We start from the raw sequence: 22,123 nt of genomic DNA on the forward strand, positions 1-22,123 counted from the left end.
CACATCTCTGCAGGAAAGGAGCCCAAGCGCCTGGCCAGCTTCAGGATGAGGAAGGAAGAGGAAACCACGGAACTCATGACTGTTCCCAGCTCTGGATGAAATCTCTCTGCTTGTGAGAAGTGACAGAAACAAATGTCAATAGTACTGTTGCTCACGGTGTTTGACTCGCAGGCCCCTGCAAGCACCTCCAACTACGTATGTCTGTTACGCAGTTACTGGAGGGCGTTCGATGTCTGTATTAGCTCAGGATGGATTAAAAAGGACTTTTTTTTCTTATATAGGTTGCTCTTTCTTGTACACTGTTAGAGTGCCCACCTGTACCCAGTAACAGACACTCCAGGTTATGTCTCGGTGACAGCTACCACCACTATCTTCAACTCTGTACACATTCTTCAGTAAATATCTGCAACAGCGCAGTTAACTCGCTCCACTCGTTCATCTTCCATTATCTTTCAGATAATTTCCAGCATCTTTCAGAGGCTCGTCTAGGATTTTCTCCTAATTTTGGATTGTTTCTTTTTTTGTGGTTGTTGGTTTTGTTTTTTTCCTTACCAAATAAGACCATCTGTTGCAATCAATGCTCTGCATCCCTCAGTTTGCTGTCTCCACGTCTCGGCAGCAGCGGAGGCCTGCAGACCAGGGCAAGCAGGCACAAACCTGCCTGCGCTGGCTGTCCCTGACGCCAGAGGCCGGCTCTAAGCACCTGGGGACCAGCTACCGCAGAGCCCTTCGCCGCCGTCAGCCCCACGCTGCGGGGGCGGCTCCTGCTCACCGGCCGCCCCCCTGCGCTCCGGGCCGGGGCCGGGGCCGCCCTCGGGCCGCGTCCAGGCGCTGCCGTGGGGCCCGGGGCGGCCGCCGTTGTGCCCCCGCCCCGCCCCGCGGAGGAGGAGCGGCTGCGGCCGTTCCGCCTTCAACCGCCCCGCCCTCTCGCGGCCCAGTCGCCGCCGGCCATGGGCGAGCACCGGGGGCGAGCGGCCCTGCAGGAGGCGGCCGGGCCGGAGCGGGTAAGGCCGGGGCCGGGGCCGGGGCGGTGGGGCCCCGCGGCGGGTGTCCCGGGCGCGCAGCCGCTGCCGCTGCCGCCCGGCGGGGGGGACCCCGCCCGCCGCCGGGGAGAGGTGCCACGGGCTTGCGGGCGTCTCCGGGAGGCAGCGCGGGCGGCGGCAGCAGCGCAGCCCTGTCCTGCCCGCCGCTGTCGCATCTCCGGCCTTGCAGGCACCTGTCCGGCCGGGGCCCTGCCCGAGCCGCCGGCTCCAGCCGGGCGCCGCGGCCTCCTGTACCGCCGCGGTGCCGGCAGCTGCCGCTGCCTCCCCGCCGGCCCAGGCCTCCCGCGGGGAGTGCGGGGCTGGCATGCAGGGGTCCCGGCCACCCCGGCCGCGGTGGCTTCAGCCCTGCTCTCCCCGGGGGTCTACTGACGCGGCTCCGTGGTGGCCTTTGGACAGCCCTGGAAAGGGCACGGGGTCGCCCTCACGTCCTTGTCCCGCTCGGGCTCCGGAGGGTCCTACCCTTCGGGCACCGTGACCGCGGGGAGCACTGAAAATGTACGTGTGATGAATAAATACAGCCAGCCAGGATTCGGGCCCCGGTCTCGGCCAGGCCCGGGAGGCTCTGGGCAGTGCAGGGCCCTGCCACCGTGTGGGGGTCTGGGCTTGCAGAGCTGTGCCTGCCTGGGGCCGGGAGCAGAGCTTCTCCCCTCTGCCCTGAGCTGCCGTGGAGGCAGGCATGGGTGTTGCCTGGTGGTCCTGGCTTCCCAGCCCCTGTGGACCAGGAGAGGCGTCCCCGGGAGGTGTCTGAGCTCCGTTCTGGGTTCTCCCCAGTACGACCCTGCGAAGCCAGACTGAGGTGTGCGAGGGTAAAGGATCTTTACTGCAGAGAAACCCACGTGGTCTTCCCAAACCTTTGTGTCTCAGCAGTACTCAAGTTTCCAAAAACTGGAGTGTGCTGTGTTAAACACAAGCCTGAAAAACCCCTTCACGTTTCCCTCTCTGAACAGCAGCTTGCTGTACCCACAATGAAGAGGTGCTCGCTGTGGCCTGCCAGAGGCAAGCAGTACTCCTGTGCATCCCCTTGGGCGTGCAGAACCAGCAGGCATTGTGCTCCTCGGCCGCTGTGCGGTGGAAGCCGTCTCTCCTGGCAGCGTGCCGGTGATCTTCCTAGTGTCACTGCTAGCATGGCCTGTGCTGCCCAGGGCTGGCCTGAAGCCTTTGGGAGCTCGTGGGATGCACGTGCAGCTTCTTACCCGGGTACGGAAGGGCTCATGGTCACGTACCATGATGTGGTGTGTGCCACATTGCAGTGCTGGCTCTGCCAGCGCCTTTAGCTTTTTCCTGGCTACAACTGATACAGGGCATGTAACTGAGATACTTGCACGCGTAGCCCAACAGCTGTTGCTGTGGGGTGGTGGTTGGACACGTGTATATATGTTGTTTCCTAGTTTGCTGAATTTGAAATTAGTGGAAAGAGCTTCGGTACTGCTAGGCAGTCTTTGTTGTCCATTGGGTTTATTGTCATCACCAGAAGAGTTTATCTCTAGCAGTTGCAAATAATTGGGATATGATGTACTGGAGTGTGTCCAGCAAGGGGCTGATGATTAAGAGAGTGAAGCACCTGTCATACGAAGAGCGGCTGCGAGTGCTGGGGCTGTTCAGCTTGGAGAAGAGAAGGCTCCAGGGGATCTCATCAGTGGGGGTAAATAACTGATGGAGGGAATAAAGGAGATGGAGCCAGGCTCTTCTCAGTGGTGCCCCATGATGGGACCAGAGACAACAGGCACACACTGAAACACAGGAGGTTCCAGTTGCGCATAAGAAAACAGTTTTTATTGTGAAGATGGCCAAATGCTGGCATAGGTTGCTATAGAGGTTGTGTGTCTCCATCCTTGGAGATACTGAAACCTTGTCTGGACGTTGTTCTGGGCAGTCTGCTCTGGCTGACCCTGCTAGAGCAGGGGTTGGGCTGTGCCCTCCACCTTCATTTCTTTTGTGCATTTAGCTCATGTTGTCTGAACAGAAAGTAGCACGTTTGCATTATAAACTGCATGCTTTTCATTATTATGGTGAGTGTTGACTCTTTTATGCACCACCATAGGATTAAGGAAAAGACCCGGGGTGCAGATTGAAAGCGGGAGGTGTATCGACCTAGTGACTGTTACCTTCTCCAGCTCCCCGTACCTCTGCCAGTGCCTCCCGGGGCCAGGAAGGCAGGGCTGGGAACGCGTTGTGCTCCTTCAACGCAAGGCGATGGCTGCTCCGAAGCCCTGGCAGTGATCAGAATGTGCCGTGCATCCGAAATTGAATTAGAGAAGGATCTTCCATGAATTTTCAGCTGAGTTGTGTCAAGACGTACTGCATTAACAAACAGGCGAGGTAACGAGTATTACTCTGATAAAACTTTGGCTAAGAGGAATGGAAACCAAAATGGAGAAAGACAGGATTGTCTCCTAGCCAGGAGCTGCCTGCCTGCCAACTTGGAAATAGAGCCTGCCTGTGAAACTCCTCTCCACTCCAGAAGGGGTTAGGGGAGGTGGGAGGTGGGTTGAGGGAGAGGTTCCAGTATGGTGTAGTCTCTGTGGGCTGACCCTTCCTTTTTTAAAAGTAAAAAAACCCCACATATCTTTTTAAAAACTTGTACCATTTTCCAGTTCTGTGTGGTGGCCCTTCTCGGGGTCGTGCCATCGCTCTGAGTCTTTGGCTCCTGGAAGCCGTCGTTCTGCTTTCCTGTCATCAGGGCTCTCCAGAGTGTACACACTGCTTCATGGGCCTTTTCTTCTTCTCTCGCCTTTCTGTCTCACTGTGAACTCACACTATTTCTGGTGTGTTGACCCCTCTCTGTGTGGCCTGCAGCATGGCAGCTGTTAGAGGCCATTGGAAAAATGACAAGTGCTCCTTGTCTCAGTGTTGGTCTCCAGTTTTTCTGCCATACTGGAACTTTGTCCTTCCTGTGCCCCACTTCCTTTCTGTACACCAGAAGTATTCTTCAAGTTATCTCCCGGCATTATGGCCCTGCATGCTGGCTTTTGAATGGCTCAGGAACATGAAGGCTGAGGTTAGTAACTGCTAGTCCACCTTGTTAGGCTAAAATAAATACTTGGGGATAGTTCCCAGGCAGCATAGAAGGGTTTTGCTCAGGAAAATGCTGGGCTAACAAGGAAGACTTTTCCAGTGTTTCCTTTTCAAGGATGATGGCTGGTGCAGAAGTGGATGGAGATGCTAGCTGTGTGGCAGGCCCTGAGAAGGCGTGTGCCAAGGCAGGGTGCCATCCCTGCCGGGCCCAAATTCTCCCCTGTGGCACTTCCAGGGGGTTACTGCAACCGTGTCTGTGTCCTGGGAAATACAGAAGGTCTTGCACTCTCTTGGCCTTCAGCAGAGACTCTGCAAGATGATGCTGGGAAATTTGTCTCATGTAATTAAGTAATATTTAAAAATATAATAAAGTGGTAAAATTGTAAGCCAGAATGTGCTTCCTGATGTGTTTTCTTTGGGAATCTGCAGTACGTATGCCAGCTATGCGATGTGCACATGTGTTTGGTTTTTATTTGTTTTTAAATGTGAGTAGAATTATTTGTTTGAGGGTATTTTCCAAATTGAAGTAAAGGATTACGTTTTAATATGTGAGTGGTTACAAGCAGACTGGGTAGGGAAAGGACTTTGGCACCTCCTAGGAGGGTAGAAGCAATGGTATTCAAGACCTTTTGCTCCCCTTCCCTGCAGCATTATATATAATACCTCGTATACTGCCTGTGGTTAGTTATCCTCTACAGCAGTGTCAGCGGGATCTCAGAACTGACCCAGAAAGGTGTCCTGCTCGCTCAGCTTTTGATTGGTGTGAGTCAGCAGCCCTTCTGGAGAGGTTGCAGCCTGCTGTCCTGACAGCTCTTCACAATGGTTGTCTTCAGTAGGTGCTTGGTGATCTGCCTGGCAGGGATGCTCTCTGGCGTTGATCCCAGGAGCAGATGTCCCCAGCTGGAGGTGAGGTGAAGGCCCTGCTCATGGAGTGCCCTCTCCGTGCTGTTCTTCATTGGCCTGTCTCCTAAACGTCAGCTGTCCTTACCTCGGTTGGGCTGGCAGCTCTCTGAGGAAGAGCTGTGCACGGGTGTTTTCCGGGAACCTGTGCAGAGGGAGCGGGGTGGGGGTGGGTGACTCCAGGCAGGGGTTTTCCTGCTGCCTGCTATTGAAAAGAGAGGCACATAGCTTCATATCAGCACTCGAGGGACAGCCTCCAAAGCAGCCTCCAGACCCATGCTGGTGTGCAGGCTGCCTTCTGCTCACCGCAGGATTGCATATGTGAACCTCCATGCAGAGACTTGCTGTGGCACAGGGCTGTTCCTCTACCAAATGGAATTAGCTGCTGCGATCTCATGGCATTTTTAAGAAAGTCCATCCAGGCCCAAGTGGCTCGATGTAAAGCGAATGATTTGGAGGTAACCTGGGCGGTGAGCCTTGCAGAGCTGTGCTGGATGCGGGCTGGCGGCAGCGTGCGGTGACCTTGCACATATCTCCCCATGTGCAGTACCGCAGCAGCTGATATCTCCCGGGGCAGATTTCCTCCTTGCGCTGCAGAAAGGCTTTCTCCTTGGCACGCAGGTGTCGGGTGCTTCCTGGTGCCGGCGCCCCTGGGAGGGGGTGGTTGGTGCGAGCAGGGCCGGGTAGAGCCGGGCAGACAGGCAGCGCTGCCGCCCCAGCAGCGGGAGAACGGATGGAGGGCGAGGGGGCAGGTGCCCCAGGGACGGGTAGTGTGTCCACCCGAGGGGGGCAGGTGAGTGTCTGCATGACACGGGTGGCTTTGGAACCACACCTTTGGGATATGGTGAAGAGGAGGAGTAAGTAATGGCAACCTTAACCAGAACTGTGCTTTATCTTCAGAGGTCCTCTCCGAGTGCTGCTGAAAATGGCTTGGACCCTGACGAGGAGCCTCTTCTCAGAAAAAATCCCCATCGGTTCGTCATCTTCCCCATCCAGTATCCAGACATATGGAAAATGTATAAGCAGGCTCAGGCCTCCTTTTGGACAGCCGAAGAGGTGAGCCTTGGGGCCAGTGGGTTGGCACAAGGTGCTCAGACCAGGGTCCTGGCACTTCCTTCCTAGCTCTGCTGCTGGCTTCTGTGTTGTAAGGGTTGGAGTTAACTGCATCGAACATGAGATGCCTGCACCAGAGCAGGACTCCCTTCATGGACTGTGGAAAGAAAGCTGCTTCCGCAGGGTGATTCAGCAGAGCTGGTTTAGGTGTTTGGTTTAGGATGAGGTGGAACTGTATTCTGGGGCGCTTCTCTGGTTATAGAGGGAGCCTAAGTCAGATGGCTCCTACCCTGCTGTGGTCTCTGTACCTGCAACTAACTCCTTGCCATTGTAAGATGTTCTGGGCAATGTCATGTGAATGCTGTTCTATAATGTTAGGCACTTATTTTCCAGAAAGATGGTGATAATCTGGGACACCTGCTAAAAATGCTTCTAATTGACTCCTGATTCCCCTGGTTAGATGGTTACCCCATGTTATAATGCAAGCTGTAAGTTTTTCCATGAGGTTGCTGGTTAGTCAGACCTGAGCAGTACTCAGCTTGCTATGCTTGCAGCAGTGGAGGCTTCTGAACACTGCACTGATCTGGAGAGATTACCTGCCAGCTGATCTGGTTGTTCCAACTCGAAGCTTCTGCAGTCTTTGCTCATTTGTGTGCAGTGATCTGCAATTGCAGAGGGGTGAGCTGAAAGCACTGGCAGGCTCTAAATAGGGCAGAAATCATCCTGGGATGGCAAGGAGCAGCCGTCCATAAAAGTGCTATTCCATTGCCTGCCTGGGAGGCTTGCTGCCCTGTTGCAGTAGTGGTTGATTTAAGCTGTTAAGGAAAAGGCATTTAAACTCCTGCCTGATCAGCATTGCCCTTTTACCATATTACTGGTTCTTTCTTATACTGTCCTACCATCTGTGAGTGTGTTTCAAATGGACTGGAAAGTTAACTGTAAAACTGGTTTGTGTGTGTATATGTTTGTATATACACGTATGTGTGTACATGTTTATACACACACACACATATACACATATATAAGTTTTTAGGCCTCTGTATTTTTCACATCTGGCCCTACTTAACTGCTGCTGTGGTTCAGAAATCCCTCCAAACAAACAGACAAAAAAGGCCTGTGCGAAGGAAGCTGTGGTTTTCTACCGTGGCTAGAGTTGTCTGGTAGACGAGAGCAGTTGTACAGCGTTTGCCCTGTGCCATTCTTTGGCGGGATGGAGGCTGAACACCTGCCAAAGGCAAAAGTCCCCTCAGTCCATCTTTCAGCACACCTGGGTATAGGTTTCTTGGAGTGTCAGCATTTACTCAAGTAGAGTTTAAGTGTCTCAGAGTGAGCTCTGTTTATTGGTGCATGTTCATACTCATGACAAGAAGATACTAATGCTTTTCAACATCTGATTTATTTATAATTCAATAGATGCTGATTTTTATTCCAGATTACAAAAGTGTAAACTGCGAAGCAAACACGTGCTGTTACTGTTGCAGAGGGAGACAGCAGTACTGCAGTGTCTGTTGTCTTTTACAGTCACATGTATTTAAGTTCTCTACATGTAAAGATTTGAGAGCAAATGCCAAAACTCTGCCTCAGTCATTTGACTAGGCTGCTTCTGTTTGTACAGAATGACAAACTCAAAAGGGCAATAACGTTTTTCTTTTTTCTTTTCATTAGGTTGATTTGTCAAAGGACCTTCCTCACTGGAACAAGCTGAAAGCAGATGAAAAATACTTTATCTCTCATGTTCTGGCATTTTTTGCAGCCAGTGATGGAATTGTAAATGAAAACCTGGTGAGAAAGCTTTACAGAAGGCTTGAATACTTACTCATTTTATTGGCTTATTGGCTTTTCATTTTGGTTTTCTCACATTAATGCATAAATTTATTAAATGTCTACTTTTTTTCTTTCATCATCTCACCTTTGCCAAGGGGAATAAGCAGCTTGTTCTGCTGGGGCCAGTGTCTGAGTTAAATTGGGTCAACTGTGGTCAGCAAGACTCCAAATCACATCACTCTTGGACACAGGTTTTAAGCTCAGCCTTCTGCCTGGCTGTGTTGATCCGCATTTCTCAATGAATTAATAGAATGCCGTGCTTCTTCCTGTACTTGTGTTAGATGAGAAGTAGGGAGGGATTGTGCTGTGCCATGCTCTGTGTTCTTCATTTTGGTAAAATACATTTTGCTCTCACTGAACAGCTTCCTAGAATCTTTTAGGGCTGCAGGTAGGTGCTGCTAAGAAGGTGGGGAAATCTTTCTGCTGAAATCAGTTCTGGGCTGCAGAATGTCTCACCACAGGTTATCAGTGGTATCTGACTGCAAATGCCCATTTTAGATCTTGAATGTCTATAATGTGTAGAATATGTCATATATGTGCATATATTGCATGAACACGTCTTATGTGATATTGTTTATTTTTTTAATGATGAACAAAAGTCGGAGGCTTTGTTCAATATGAAGTATTTACTATTGCAAAATTGTGCTGTTCTCCTCCTGTGTACGTGTGCCCTCATGCTTCACTGCAGCTCTCTTATCCAATATGCACAGCAGATGTATTTACTTCTAGCTAGCTTGCTTTATTTTCTTCTGCACCACACCTATCCTATTGACATATCTGTGAATAAAGTAGGGCTGAACTGCTCCCATCCTTTCTCTGTGGTACAGATCTATTGTCTCTCCCATTAAGCTTAGAGTACTGTCCCATCCCGCAGGACTGGTTTTACTGTACTCATTGCCATGCTTTCTGGTTTTGGTAGGTGGCGCGTTTTAGTCAGGAGGTGCAGATCCCAGAAGCTCGTTGTTTCTATGGCTTTCAGATTCTCATTGAGAACGTTCACTCAGAGATGTACAGCTTGCTCATAGACACCTACATCAAAGATCCTGAGAAAAGGTAAACCTCTGGATGTGTTACAGACCCATGGGAAATCTGTCACCCAGTCCAGTGGCACCGCTGTTGGGCAGCAGCAGCAGCAGCTGTCTTCTGTTTCATGCTTACTGGGGGAGGTGGGGACAGTTCCTTACAGCTTTCAAGGCCTGCATGCCTGACCCCCAAAAGGGAGAGAAGTATTACTGACCAACAGACTTGTGTGGGAGTCTCAGAAAGTTAGTTAATATTTGTATAAATCTTTGATTGCAGGAAGTGTGGACTATGTGAAAAGTTGTTAAAGGTTAGACAGGCTCCTTGTGGTTATTGTGCTCCTGAGGTGCTTGCTCTCACATCAGCAAAGGGTCTGCCTCGGGAAATTGAGTGCTCGTGATCCAGCTGGTGTTTCTAACATACACTAAGCAACGTGTTGTATCCTTTCAGCTTTTTTGTTGTTGGTGCTTTTTCGTACAACTTGAACTGTTTATTTTTAAAGTATTGGGTTCTTTGGAGAGCCCCATGACCTTTGTTGTCTGGAGAACTTCCTAGTCCAGAAAGAAGCACTTGAAAAGAAGCACTTTCCCTCAGAGACTCCACCATGGTGATGGTCAGGCAGCACCTGGTTTCCCACGGTGCCATCCTGTGTGGTGACAGTGGGAGGACTGCAAGGTTTCCTTTCAGGTGTTTAGCATGGGAACAGAGCCTGTGCTTGTGGGGATTGTCCAGTTCCTTTTGTGGAGTTGGGCAAGATGAGGTTTAGCTCGGTGGGTGGGAAGTGGCTGCCATCTGGCTTGAAGTCTGAGAGGCCGTGTGGTGTGGTGGGTGCGCGCTCCTGGGATGGGACGCTTGAGTTCACTTCCCATCTCTGCAGCTCGCCTCCTCTGAGACCTTGGGTTTGTCGCTTTCTGCACATCTGCCTCCCTGTGCCCTTTTTACCAGAGATCATCACCCCTTTGGGGTGGGAATGGTCTCTTACTTGGGTTAGTTCAGAGCCTAGTGTAATGGGTTCCTCTGTCTGGTGGAGCCAGTAGGGACAACCAGGGCAGATTTGCATAAATCACTTACTATTTTGATGTTTTCTCTTTGTTTTCTTCTATAGGGATTTCTTATTTAATGCTATTGAAACAATGCCTTGTGTCAAGAAGAAAGCAGACTGGGCTCTGAAGTGGATTGAAGACAGAGAATCCACTTTTGGTGTGTAGCTTCTTACAAACTTGTTTCTGTTGCACATGTCACAAACTAATCCTCTGGGAGTGAGCTGCATTCCTGGAACGTGAAATTAAATTCTCCACAGGTGATGTAGTGGCTTGTGGGCCTCTGGTTTAACTAAAGAACTAGAAGTAACTTCTGGTGAGCATGTATGTTTTTATCTTCAGCTAAAGCAATATAGTAATGGCAGTGCCCGCTAGAATCATGAAAAATGCTTGTGGGTTTCTCTGTCTTTTTTTGTCTTTATACCGAACAACCCTAGTTTCTTCAGTTTTTGCTTGTAGACCTTTTTTTCTAGGAGTTCTGGTTATTTCTTCCAGTTGGCTCCTATTTTGTACACCAGTGTTCAGAACTGGGCAGCGGAAGTCTTGCAAGTCCAGGCTTTTTCTGTGTTCATGTTCATATAGACAAATTCGTGTGTGATGTTAGCCTTTTTTTGTAACAGCATGACAGCCTGGGCAAAAAAGATTCAAGAATCATCTGTCTCTGGTGTTTCTGGTTTGCTGTTGGGACTAGGTTTCTAGTTTTTGTATCTCATTTCAGAGTTGGGACTCTGGCTCAGCTTCCATCAGCATGGTGCAGGGCATCCTTTCCAGTGTTCTGCATTCAGCTTACAGTGTTGACTCTGAAGGATGTATTGTAGCTGAAACAAATAATGGGCAGACTGGTGAATTTTCTAAACCAAATGTCCTCTATGCTTAAAGTGTAGGAGATGGAGAGATTCAGCCAGATGAAAAAAGTAAATCTGAACGTCATTCTTTTGCAGCATCTGTTGTTCACAGCTTTTGTTTGAGTGGGGTTCTTTTTGAATCTTGTGTAGATTCTCCTGTCCTGGAGAGTCCCACTGCCTCCCCAGTCTGGCTTTACTTGCTGTGTGTGGAGTGCCTTCTTCATCTTCTTCATTTGGCTCCCAGCAGTGTGGGGTATGCCAGGAACTGGAAGGTTCCCTAACAGAAAAAGCAATGTTTCCCCCACCCCCTGCCCCCAAATGTCATGCATCCTATCCACATTTTTGTAAAGTACATTTCTACTCCTCTGTTTTTTCATCTTATTGAGAAAACTTCCCAAGTTTAAAACATTTGGGGGGCCCAGGTCTTACAGTTGTGGATTATGAGATATGGCATATGGAAAGTGGCTGGCTGGCTTGTTTGTTTGGTGTTTCCTTTCAGCTTGGGGCCTGGCCTGCAACCGGGTCTCCGCAGCTTTGATTGATTTCTTATGTTGAAGGTTCAATTGCTGTATCTGTTCTGTGGACCCTCAGCCTCCCAGCATGTGCTCACATTATGTGGTGCTGCTGATGGGCGATTTTTGTTTTAGTATAACTCATTTGTATGATAGCTAGTCAGGTGGAATGTAGTAAAAACCATATCGATATTCAGTCTTGAACCTTGAGCAGCCTTCCTCCACTCCTCTCTAGAAGTAACCTAGGAGATTTTTAGTGTTTCCAGACAAATTCTTTCCTTAGTAACTTCTGTGATACTTGTAAGTTCGTGTTGCTCTTCATGCTTTTTTCCTAACTTGAATTTCTTCAGATGAGCCAGCAGATGGCATTTGCATCTCATGGAGGAAGTGGGACATCTGGCTATTTTGGGGTTATTTTATTGTTTTAAACAAAATTCTATGCAGTTCTCACTGGGAAAAGGCACCAGCAGTTAATGCAAAAGCTCTTCATGTTAGAATATGCCCAAGGATCTTGTGGAGTTGTTTAAAATAGAGTACATGGAATGACGTGTCTTCACCAAGCAATCAGATGGTTTTGTAGTCTGAAGAAATACATTCCTGTACAAAACAGGAGAAGTGGGACCAATAATGCTGTGCTTTCCTTGGATGAAAGCTGGGATAACATAAATAGTTATTTGTATCTTGATGAATTATGTTCTCTGTTCTTCCACTCTTGTAAGAATATAGTTTTATGTAGATTCTCAACAAGCAGAAATTGAGGTGAAGGGGTTTTTGTTTAATTTATAGGAGATCGGCTCTTCTCTCAGTTTTGTCTATTAGTTACACAGCCATTTTCCTGCCTTTTAGGAGGAAGAGATAAAGGAGTACTTATGTCTTGGCCACTTTGGACAATTATGTTCTTTCCCTCTGACCTGTGGCAGTTTCAGTGGGTGCCCCAATTCTGCTGTTCTGCTTGGGTCGCCTGTGGTTAAATGCTGTTGTGTATGTAGACCCTGTATGCCTCCAGATCTGCTGAAAGATGTGGTCAGATACGACACCTGGTGCTGCACTGGGGATTCCTCCTCTCCAGCATCGGTCTGTCTGATGCAAATGGTGCATCTTGCTGACGAACAATGCCGACTATTTTGTGTCTAACTGAAAATGTGTTATGTTAAACAGGTGAGAGAGTGGTTGCTTTTGCTGCAGTTGAAGGCATCTTCTTTTCGGGTTCCTTTGCTGCTATATTTTGGCTGAAGAAGAGAGGCCTGATGCCTGGGCTGACTTTCTCCAATGAGCTTATTAGCAGAGATGAGGTAATGTGTCATGTCCTATGTACTGTCTGGGAAGGAAAGTGTGTTTCTAGGGGAAGGCAGAATTATATTCACAAAGATCCCATAGTCCTGCCAGAGTGGCCCACCTCTGGTGGCAGGGAGGTTTGGAGGGAAGGTGAAGAGAGCAGAAAGGGGACACAGCAGGTGAGTGGGTGCAGAAGCGGTGTTTGGGTAGGAACCAGTGAAAAAGAATCCATCAGCAAGTAGGGGATGCATTTCTGGGTGTGACAGAGCCTTTTCAATGTTGACAGTGCTGGAGGCCAAGGGGGTGGTAGAAGTCTGAGTCAGTTGTTGACTGAGTCAGTCTAGCTGGTGTCAGCAGCAGGGTTTTCCAGGGAAGGTCCACTCTCCTGGTAGGACTGGGGTCCTGGTTACCTGCCAGGTAACTGGAGGCTGTGCTCCCTAGAGGTTCTCCCGCAGTAAGCCTTCAGCGTCTGCTTTAACATCACCTCCTAGGCAGCACAGAGAAGAGACTTCCTTGCCCCAGAGCAGAGCCCCACCCTGCTTCTGCAGCCCGATGGAGGAGCTGTAACTGCTGACGCGTAGGAAGATGGGAGTCCTGCAAAGGAGCAGGCTATTCCCAGAATATTTGTAAGAAGGAGAAAGAAGCAGACTTCTAGCTATAAGTTACTAATGAACTTAAAGCCTAGGTGCTGCTACGTCCCTCTGCAGAAATACCTGTTTTTAAAGGGAGTAAACATAAATATTAGCAATACCCCAATGCATAGTATGATCAAAAAGGTGGACTTTTTGGATTGAAGGGGACATTTGTTTTCCTGTGCCATGAAGGGAGGCAAAGGTCTGGCTGTCCATGGGCTGGTGTGGAATTGCACGGTCCCCAACTGCAGTGGGGGTGGCTTGGGCAAGAACCTAGCTAGGACGTGACTCTGAGCCTTGCTCTGCCTTAACTGCTTCAGTCAGGTTCAAGTGGCCTCCTTGTACCACTCCCCATCAGCCCCTAATGGTGGGTCCCAGAGCTTGCAGACAGCCTTCTGCGCCTGTCGCCTGGCCAGCTGGGGCAGGTTACTGCAGAAGCAGCAGATATCGTTCCTCTCCATGTTCTTGCGTTACTGCACAACGATAGGATCCCCTGGGAGGGGGCATTAGAGGGCCTGCATTAGAGGGGAGTGCTGCTTTGCTTAAGATGTGATGTGTCTGAGGGGCTGCGTGTCAGCACACCAAATGTGGCAGGCCACGTGCTGACAAGTGGCCTTTCTTTACCGCTTCCTGCACTGCTGCCTGCCAGTTGGCAGCAGTTCCTTATGGCTGGGGCCTGTCTACAGGGCACCACACAACTTATGGCACTGTCAGCACTGAAAAAGTGGAAAGACCAGTTTTGTATGCAGTACAAACATGCTAGTGGTTTGAACTTACCAGAGTTGGTCTAAAAGAATAAAGAGCTTTATTATAATGGAAGTAATCTCGATAGATTAGATAAACTGATTTGAAAGGAGGCATCTTACAAGATGCCTTTAATTTATAAGACACTTTTGAAGAAAGTGATATGATCAGGAAGCAAAACCAAACAGTTCTTCAGCCTTGACCTTCTTTGTGTCTTCTGTTTCTGTGAGTCATCATGAACTGATCCATTCGAGCGAAGTAGTACTTGTTTGTTAGAAGGATCACTTGCAGGTGAAGGAGATGGAAGTTCCTCTATACAGCAGTGTAACTGTCCTTCTCTGCAGAGTTGACACCAAAAGACTGAATTTCTCTTAAGCTCCCCTGGCATAATTCCAACTGCAGAGCTGTTATGAAGGGTAAGGCTTGGTGCACACAGCACCTGCGTTGAAAACCAGGAAATTCTGTTACAAAAGCAGTGGCAGTAAAAAGAATCTACAATGGAAAACTATATGAACTGTTTTCTGAGGCACCTGAACAGATAAATGGTGAATGCTCAGTATGTTTTTTGAGCTGCAGGCTCTGTTCCCAGGCTGTTCTTTGAGCTGGTGCATCTCGGATTCTTAAAGGTGCAAAGCTGCTGCGAGCACCAGTCAGCAGAGCACACTGGTTCAGGTGAGAAGCCAGGCACATCTTGCATCCTGCTGGTGATGTTGGCCTGGACAAGACCATGGGAAGCCCTGCAGCAGGGCTAAAGCTCCTAAAGCTGTCCCTAGAGGGGGAGTATTTCCCAAATTATGTTGTTTCAGGGCTGTTTCATGACCTGAAGCATGAGGATTTCGTAGCCTTTCTGAAAAAGTTTTCACTTCTTGGTTTTGTTTTGACCCTTGTTAACAATAGCAGTGGATCGTCTCATTGCCCATAGTCTGCCAAATCCTTCTGACTGGTTTTCACTCTGGATGTGCCCTCATGGTGCTCATATGCTGTAATCACCATCCTGCTCTCAAGGGGAGAGATGGTACCACGGTGCTCCTTTAGTCTAGCAGCGGTAGGTATGGCTGAAGCCAGAGGCTGGAAGCTGCAGCCAGGCAAGCTCAAATAGAAACTGAAGCACCTCTTGGAGCAGCTGTCTGATACCCCGCCTCAGACCGTGAGGGATTGCTCATCTCCTGATATTGTCGTATCCTGGCTGGAGGCTTTTCTGGAAATCTGGAACGCAATTTACTGGGCTCTGTGCAGGATAGCTGGGTGAAATGTGAAGGCATTGGTGGGTTGAGTTGGGGCACGGCAGCCTTAAGTATTACAGTCCTAGGAATGTTCTGGTAGCAAATTCCTCACAGTAACTGCACGTTGTGTTGGAGAGATGACTTGTTAATGTTGGATTTGGTGACTCTAATCTGAATCTTGCTTTCTGAAAATGCTGTGAGGAGAAGCAAGGGAAGAAATGCTACTAAAAGAACATAAAACAAGTATTTCTGTACAGGTATCTCGAAGCGGAGAGCAGGTAAACAGTCTGTGTTAACTGGCAGGTAGTTTTGCAGGTCTTGATGTAGAAGTCTCTGCAAAAAGCATCTCTGACGGGAGGCAGGGACCCAGCAGGGCTCTGTGTAGGATCCCTCACACTAGAGCAGCTCTTAAAAATATTTACCTGAGAAACATGTATGCTGAGCACTATTTTGGCATAGGTGGCATGTGGTGGGTTTCAGATGTTACTAACTGGGTTGTAAACTAAAAGTGCCTGCTACACGTGGTAACGTTAAGACTGTCAAAGAAGCAGGAGGCTAGGAAGCTTCAACCTGAATGAGGCTGCCTCAAAGTAAGAGCAAACTATGTGGAGGAGGGAAAAACTGACTTCTTTTTCATTGTTCTGTGTTATTTCAGGGTCTACACTGTGATTTTGCTTGTCTAATGTTCCATTACTTAGTGAACAGACCGTCAGAAGAGCGGGTCCGTGAGATCATCATTAATGCTGTTGAAATTGAGCAGGTAAGCCTGGCTGTGACAGCATCGTGGGCTGCACAGGACCAGTCTCGTGCAAAAATAAACAAATAAACTTCTAACTTTTGGGATTCCATATTTGATACTTGGATCAGGCCTGGATCCCTGATGCATTTTACCATCCTTTCCCTCTTCCTTGATGGTGACAATAAGAGTCAGAGACTTTCTGATTCAGTTGTCAAGCAACTGGGAGAAGCTGAAGCTGGCAGCTGGTTTCCTCCTTAATGACAGAAAGGAAGAAAGGCTGTCTTATTTAGTATAGAATAGAATAGTTCCAGTTGGAAAGGACTTACAACAATCATCTAGTCCAACTGCAACTGTCTCTTAGAGAAGGGTTTGTTTACCTTTGTCCTTTCAGGATCTTTGTCTCTCCCTACTGTATACACATCCCTGCTTGTCCTCAGGAGAAGACAAGGTCTGTTCTGGCCATGTGTACCGTGCTGGGTTCTGACTTTTTCTGAGGTTGCTGTCAGGTTCCTTCACATGACGTGTTACCCATCTGCAGCTACAAGTTTCTGCACTGTTGAGTGTTTGGCAGGATTGTAGTTTACTCTTTCTTTTCTGTTGTCATCTCACTACTGTGATGATGACTGTGGTGGGTTGACCCTGGCTGGATGCCAGGTGCCCACCAAAGCTGCTCTATCACTCCCCTCAGCTGGACAGGGGAGAGAAAATATATTGAAAGGCTCGCGGGTCGAGACAAGGACAGGGAGAGATCACTTGCCAATTACTGTCACGGGCAAAACAGACTCAACTCAGGAAAACTAATTTATTACCAATCAAATCAGAGTAGGACAATGAGAAATAAAACCAAATCTTAAAAACACCTTCCTCCCACCCCTCCCTTCTTCCCGAGCTCAACTTTACTCCTGATTTCTCTACCCCCTCCCCCTCAGTGGCGCAGCGGACGGGGAATGGGGGTTGCGGTCAGTTCATCACACGTTGTCTCTGCCGCTCCTTCCTCCTCATGGGGAGGACTCCTCACACTCTTCCCCTGCTCCAGCGTGGGGTCCCTCCCACGGGAGACAGTCCTCCACGAACCTCTCCAGTGTGAGTCCTTCCCACAGGCTGCAGTTCTTCACAAACTGCTCCAGCGTGGGTCCCTTCCACGGGGTGCAGTCCTTCAGGAACAGACTGCTCCAGCGTGGGTCCCCTCCACGGGGTCACAAGTCCTGCCAGCAAACCTGCTCCAGCGTGGGCTCCTCTCTCCACAGGCCCACAGGTCCTGCCAGGGGCCTGCTCCAGCATGGGCTTCGTACAGGGTCACAGCCTCCTTTGGGCATCCACCTGCTCTGGCGTGGCGTCCTCGATGGGCTGCAGGTGGATATCTGCTCCACCGTTAACGCCCATGGGCTGCAGGGGTACAGCCTGCCTCACCATGGTTTGCACCAGGGGCTGCAGGGGAATCTCTGCTGCGGCGCCTGGAGCACCTCCTCCCCCTCCTTCTTCACTGACCTGGGTGTCTGCAGGGCTGTTTCTCTCACATATTCTCACTTGTCTCTCCGGCTGCAGTTGCTGTTGCGCAGCAACTTTTCCCCCTTCTTAAATACGTTATCCCAGAGGCGCTACCACCATCGCTGATGGGCTCGGTCTTGGCCAGCAGCGGGTCTGTCTTGGAGCCGGCTGGCATTGGCTCTATTGGATATAGAGGAAGCTTCTGGCAGCTTCTCACAGAAGCCACCGCTGTAGCCCTCCGTGCTACCAAAACCTTGCCACGCAAACCCAGTATAATGAGGAATGCCCCAGCTTTGCCTTACAACACTGACAGGTATTGCGTCAGTGCCTAAACATGTACATGGCTGGGTTCAGCACTCCTATATCACTATCCTCTTTGATTTGTCATTCTAAATGGCTGGAAGCCAAGGAAAACTGGAGATTTCTGGATCTATTCCTGCTCCCACTAGTATGGCCTGTAGGTTTTATTGAACTCAGAGCTCAAGTTTTCACTGGAGCTTGGGATCTTACGGGGAAAAAGAAGGAAGAGGGGAGGAGCAGTAATAAAAATTCTTGTGCCTTTTCCAGAAAAACATGCTAAAAATAAAGGAAGATACAAACAACTGCTGAAAACAGAAGACACTTGTTGAGTTTAGTAATGCAAGTTATTTATTCAGACAACTGCCTGGGGAGCCTGGAATATCACAAATTGTGTTACTGTGAAACACAGGTGTCTTCTCTCCTTTTCCTTTCTTAAATTTCATTTCTCTAAATGTCGTCTGTATTTTAACTTCTAGGAGTTTCTAACAGAGGCGTTACCTGTAGGTCTGATTGGAATGAATTGCACTTTGATGAAACAATATATTGAATTTGTCGCAGACCGGTTACTAATGGAGCTTGGGTTCTCAAAGGTAAGAGATGCAACTGCCTGAAATGCTGGCCTGCCAGGACAGCCCAGGAAAGCTGTCAGCACAAAGCACTCCCTTAATGTGCCTGGGAGCAGGTCATATTTAGCGCTTGCATTTTCTGTGAGTGACAGCCGAAACCACAGCATTAATACATACACTTCACTATTTAAGAGAGCAAGAACAATTTAGGCCATTGTTTCCCTTCAGCTGCTCTGCAGGTTTGTAATGGGAAACTTAACGCTGTGCTCAAGTGCTGCAGTCCTCGAAGGATAATAAGCACCTTGCGCAGGTGAACTTCACCATGGACCGAACTCCTGGGGAGCGACAGTACTGAATTTGCTTAGATAGGTGTCCATAGAGTCTACAGCATGTTACAGCAAGGGATGATCTGATTTGAAAGGGTTTGACTGTTTTGTTTGTTGGGGGTTTTTTAAGCATTGTTACCCTATCAGTATCACCGGTGTAATAGTGTTTCCCTTCCTCAGGTCTTTCATGCAGAAAATCCTTTTGATTTCATGGAGAATATTTCTCTGGAAGGAAAAACAAATTTCTTTGAGAAGCGGGTTTCGGAATATCAGCGTTTTGCTGTTATGGCAGAAACAATGGACAATGTCTTCACTCTGGATGCAGATTTTTGATAACTTGGCAAACGAATGGTGACTGTTTCCCTCTTCCCATCTCACTTTCTGCTGTGAAGTTGTCTCCATTTCCTTTCCTGGAATTGGAGTCTACTGGGATTTTTTTCCTGGGTTTTCATGTTGTTTGTCTGAAGAGTAAATATATTTTTCTCTGTGTCATTTAAAAAAAAAAAAAAAAGGGGGTCCTTTTAAAAAAAATTATATGGCCTTTTTAAGATTCTCTTGACTCATCTGCTGTGATTGCTGTCTTTAAAAATGGCCTGGATACTACTACTTTTTTAAGACTTTGGTAGTGTTTTAAGAAAGCAAGCTGTGTATTTACCTCATGTTATGGTATTTTAATCTGAAGACCAGATGAGGTATCACTCTATGTATATATGTTGCTATAAATTATTTTCGTGGTTTCTATTTTCATGTTTATAGATTTGGTCTAAAGTAAAAGCTCTTCCCTTTCGTCCTGCTGCAGATAGAGTAATAAGTGAGTGTGGGAAGACATTAATAAGGTATGAACTATAAAATCATATTAAAGCCAGGGATACAGTTTGATCTCCCCATTCACCTGGGTTCTGCCTGAGAACATTTCTACTCTGGTTGCAAACCTGATGGCTGTTGGTAGGAGTTTAAATCAAATACATACGATTTTTGTCTTATAGCTGTTATTAAGCAGGTCAGTGGACCTTGAATAGTCCTTGAAAAGGCAAGCCTGTTAATAGTGGAGAAAAACCACATCCTGTAGGTCTTTGGCTGTTGCTGCCTGTTTTTCCCTGCTTCTCTGAACAAGTGCCTTATTAAGCAGTCTGTAGTTGCGCTGAGTTGCAATTGGCATCTGACACTGCAACAGCCAGCTCTGGGTGTTGTCTGTCTTCCCTCTGTCGTGCTGGGTGATTTGATATTATCCCCTTCTTGGTCTCACCTGTGCATTGATGGGGTGAGAAGGCATATCATTCCAAGGGATTATCCCTTGAGGTGCTACAAACATACTACTTGGGCTGTAAGGAAGCACCAATAATGTATGGAGGTACTTCAAGTTGTATGTTTAATGTGAACCATTGAAACTGTTGTCACAGAAGAGCTTCTGGAGGAAGGTATTAAACCTTTCAAAACCAAATCTTGAAGTAGTATGGATTGGCAGCATCTTACAAAGGACTGCTGTTTGTTTTTTGGTGTGTTCCAGTGTGTGCCTGAAAAGTTTTTTTTAATTTCTTGATGTCACATGCAGAGAATGGAGCAATCGAAGAATGGCTAACATGCTGCAGTGGTACTTGGGATGGAAGGGATACTATTCACTTGTAGGTGGATTATTTGCAAATAGATATGCTTATTTTTTTTCAAAGGTGAAGTGAGTGTATGTGAGCTAGAAAAAAGGTTCTGCTTTATTAAACCCAACCATTTTTTCATAATGTTCAGCAATTTGTATGAGAGCTTTTATAAGTCTTTCTTATTGTTGCAAACATCTCATGCTGCTTTTGATATGCCTGCCATGAGATGAGCTGACAGCCCAGGGTTATCGGTGACGGGGTGGTGTAAGTGTTCTTTCGCTGCCAGCCCAGATCAGCCATAGCCCTGGGTATCCGAGTTCCATGAAACAGCTCTACTGCCTTAGTGTAGTTCCTAGTGAGCAATTGTCCCTGGTGTAAGCATAAGCAGCAAAACTGACTATTTTTGTTTGGTCTCAGTAAAAGATCATGAAGTATATAATGAGCATGGAAACAGGACAGCTTTTTTTTTCCTAGAGAAGAGCCTGCATCATTTGACATGAGGTACTTGGGGAGGGCAGAGGGGGACCTGAAGAATACAGAGAAAAGCTGGAACTGGTTTTCACTCAGTAACATCCTGCAACTGCAAGAAGGCTGTGGACTCGGAGAGAAAATCCAGTGCATTTTGGAAATACTGTGTTGATGGGGGAGAAAGAGAAAATGTTGTAAATGGGTCTGTTGTTGGAGGAATGGAACCTATTTTTATGTCACTAAAAGTAATAAAAAGCATTTGTTTTGAGTGTTTTGAATTTTCATGAGAGTATACAGAATATTCAAATATGAAACTGCTATGTGCTCAGGTTCTGTAAATGTATATGAGATACCAAAGTCTGTTACAACAGCTCCTGCCCCATTTGTGTGTAAAATATATGTGTAGTTTCAATAAAACTTGAACGTGGAGAGGAGCATGCCTTTGTTTGCTAGTTGCATGCTTGCTTGTGAAATCCAAAATGATAAAATCGGGCTGTGCCAGAGCAAGTTGGCGTTCACGGTTTTTGGGTTGTGGGAGGAAGTTACGAGTGCTCCATACTCTGTCTTGCACTTTGTGAGCTCTCAACTTGCTGTTTCTTGTTCCGGGGAATGGGGTTCGCAGTCCTGGGAGCAAGCAAATATTTTTTTTTTCTGGAATTTTCTGGGTCAAGGAAAAATCTCTTGGGAATCCCTTAGATTCAAAGAAGAAACACTCCAGAAATGTAATTTCGGTGCGTGGTATCTGATAGCTGATATACCAAGGGCATTGCGCCCTCGGGTCTGGCGCCCTGACTGTGCCTGGGCGGACAAGCTGGGTCTGGCTCTGCGCATCTCGCACTGCGGCCATCACGCTTGCAAAGCCTGATGGTGGGGAGTGGTGATGCGTCCCTTGAATATATAGTTTGTGTGCTCCTGGTTGGAGTCCAAGGCTGGTGTGTGACTCCTGTTACAGCCAGCAGGACAGAGAAAGCACTTCTGGAGGGCTTCATCTCATGAACGTGAGAAGGACATGTCTGCAACGCTCAGGTGAGCAGAAATCTGTCTCTGGGGGCTGCAAGGGGAGCTGAGGCTCGTGGGTAGAATCCCACCTTTTAACATCCAAAGGGCCTCTGTAGCTCCTGCTGTTCTTGTTCAAGCAGACACACGGGTCCTAGCAAAACCCATGACTTGATTAGCGATAGCCACAAGTGGACCGCGTGCTCCCAGCCCCGCTCTCTGGTCATGAAACCACTGCAGAGTGCAGTAGGTCAGTGACTATTCCCAGCCCTTGCTGGGAAAGAAAAGAAAGGGGCTGAAGACAGGGCAATTAGCAAGCTCGCTCTTAGTGTTTCTTGGCAGCCCAGAGGCCGTGTTGCTGGACTGCAGATGAGGAGGCCGTGTGCGTGGCAGCACACCTGGAGCTGCGGCCAGCCCCTGGCCGGCTGACACTGCGCTAATCCAATTCTGCCGTGTTTTTCGTCCTTGCCTTTGAATGTTGTTACGCAGCAAGTCTGGCCTCCGGGCCAGTCACTCCCCAGC

General features: G+C 48.3%; 1 protein-coding gene across 2 annotated transcripts; it reads left to right on the forward strand.

Moving 5' to 3' along the window:
• Positions 1-746: 746 nt before the first annotated feature.
• Positions 747-21,029, forward strand: RRM2B (ribonucleotide reductase regulatory TP53 inducible subunit M2B). Of its 2 annotated transcripts, XR_012040781.1 has the most exons (11): positions 747-1,004; positions 5,859-6,014; positions 7,677-7,793; positions 8,755-8,888; positions 9,961-10,055; positions 12,411-12,544; positions 15,782-15,886; positions 18,130-18,243; positions 18,726-18,896; positions 19,302-19,381; positions 20,612-21,029. XR_012040781.1 is itself a non-coding variant. In XM_072852090.1 (10 exons), the coding sequence occupies exons 1-9, from the start codon at positions 951-953 to the stop codon at positions 18,876-18,878; spliced, it is 1,062 nt and encodes a 353-aa protein (XP_072708191.1). In that variant the 5' UTR covers positions 747-950; the 3' UTR covers positions 18,879-18,896; positions 19,302-21,029. The 2 variants fall into 2 exon arrangements, 1 of the variants encoding a protein (XP_072708191.1); XM_072852090.1 differs by having other exon boundaries at positions 19,302-21,029.
• Positions 21,030-22,123: the final 1,094 nt, after the last annotated feature.

Source organism: Ciconia boyciana, chromosome 2, assembly GCF_034638445.1.
Source record: "Ciconia boyciana chromosome 2, ASM3463844v1, whole genome shotgun sequence".
NCBI classification, from domain to species: domain Eukaryota; kingdom Metazoa; phylum Chordata; class Aves; order Ciconiiformes; family Ciconiidae; genus Ciconia; species Ciconia boyciana.

Excerpts from the sequence above, each read along its gene's own strand:
- RRM2B (XM_072852090.1), top strand. The coding sequence starts at position 951 with ATGGGCGAGCACCGGGGGCGAGCGGCCCTGCAGGAGGCGGCCGGGCCG. Across the intron at positions 1,005-5,858 it reads AGGCGGCCGGGCCGGAGCGG|AGGTCCTCTCCGAGTGCTGC; the intron begins GTAAGGCCGGGG and ends CTTTATCTTCAG. Across the intron at positions 10,056-12,410 it reads AGACAGAGAATCCACTTTTG|GTGAGAGAGTGGTTGCTTTT; the intron begins GTGTGTAGCTTC and ends TATGTTAAACAG.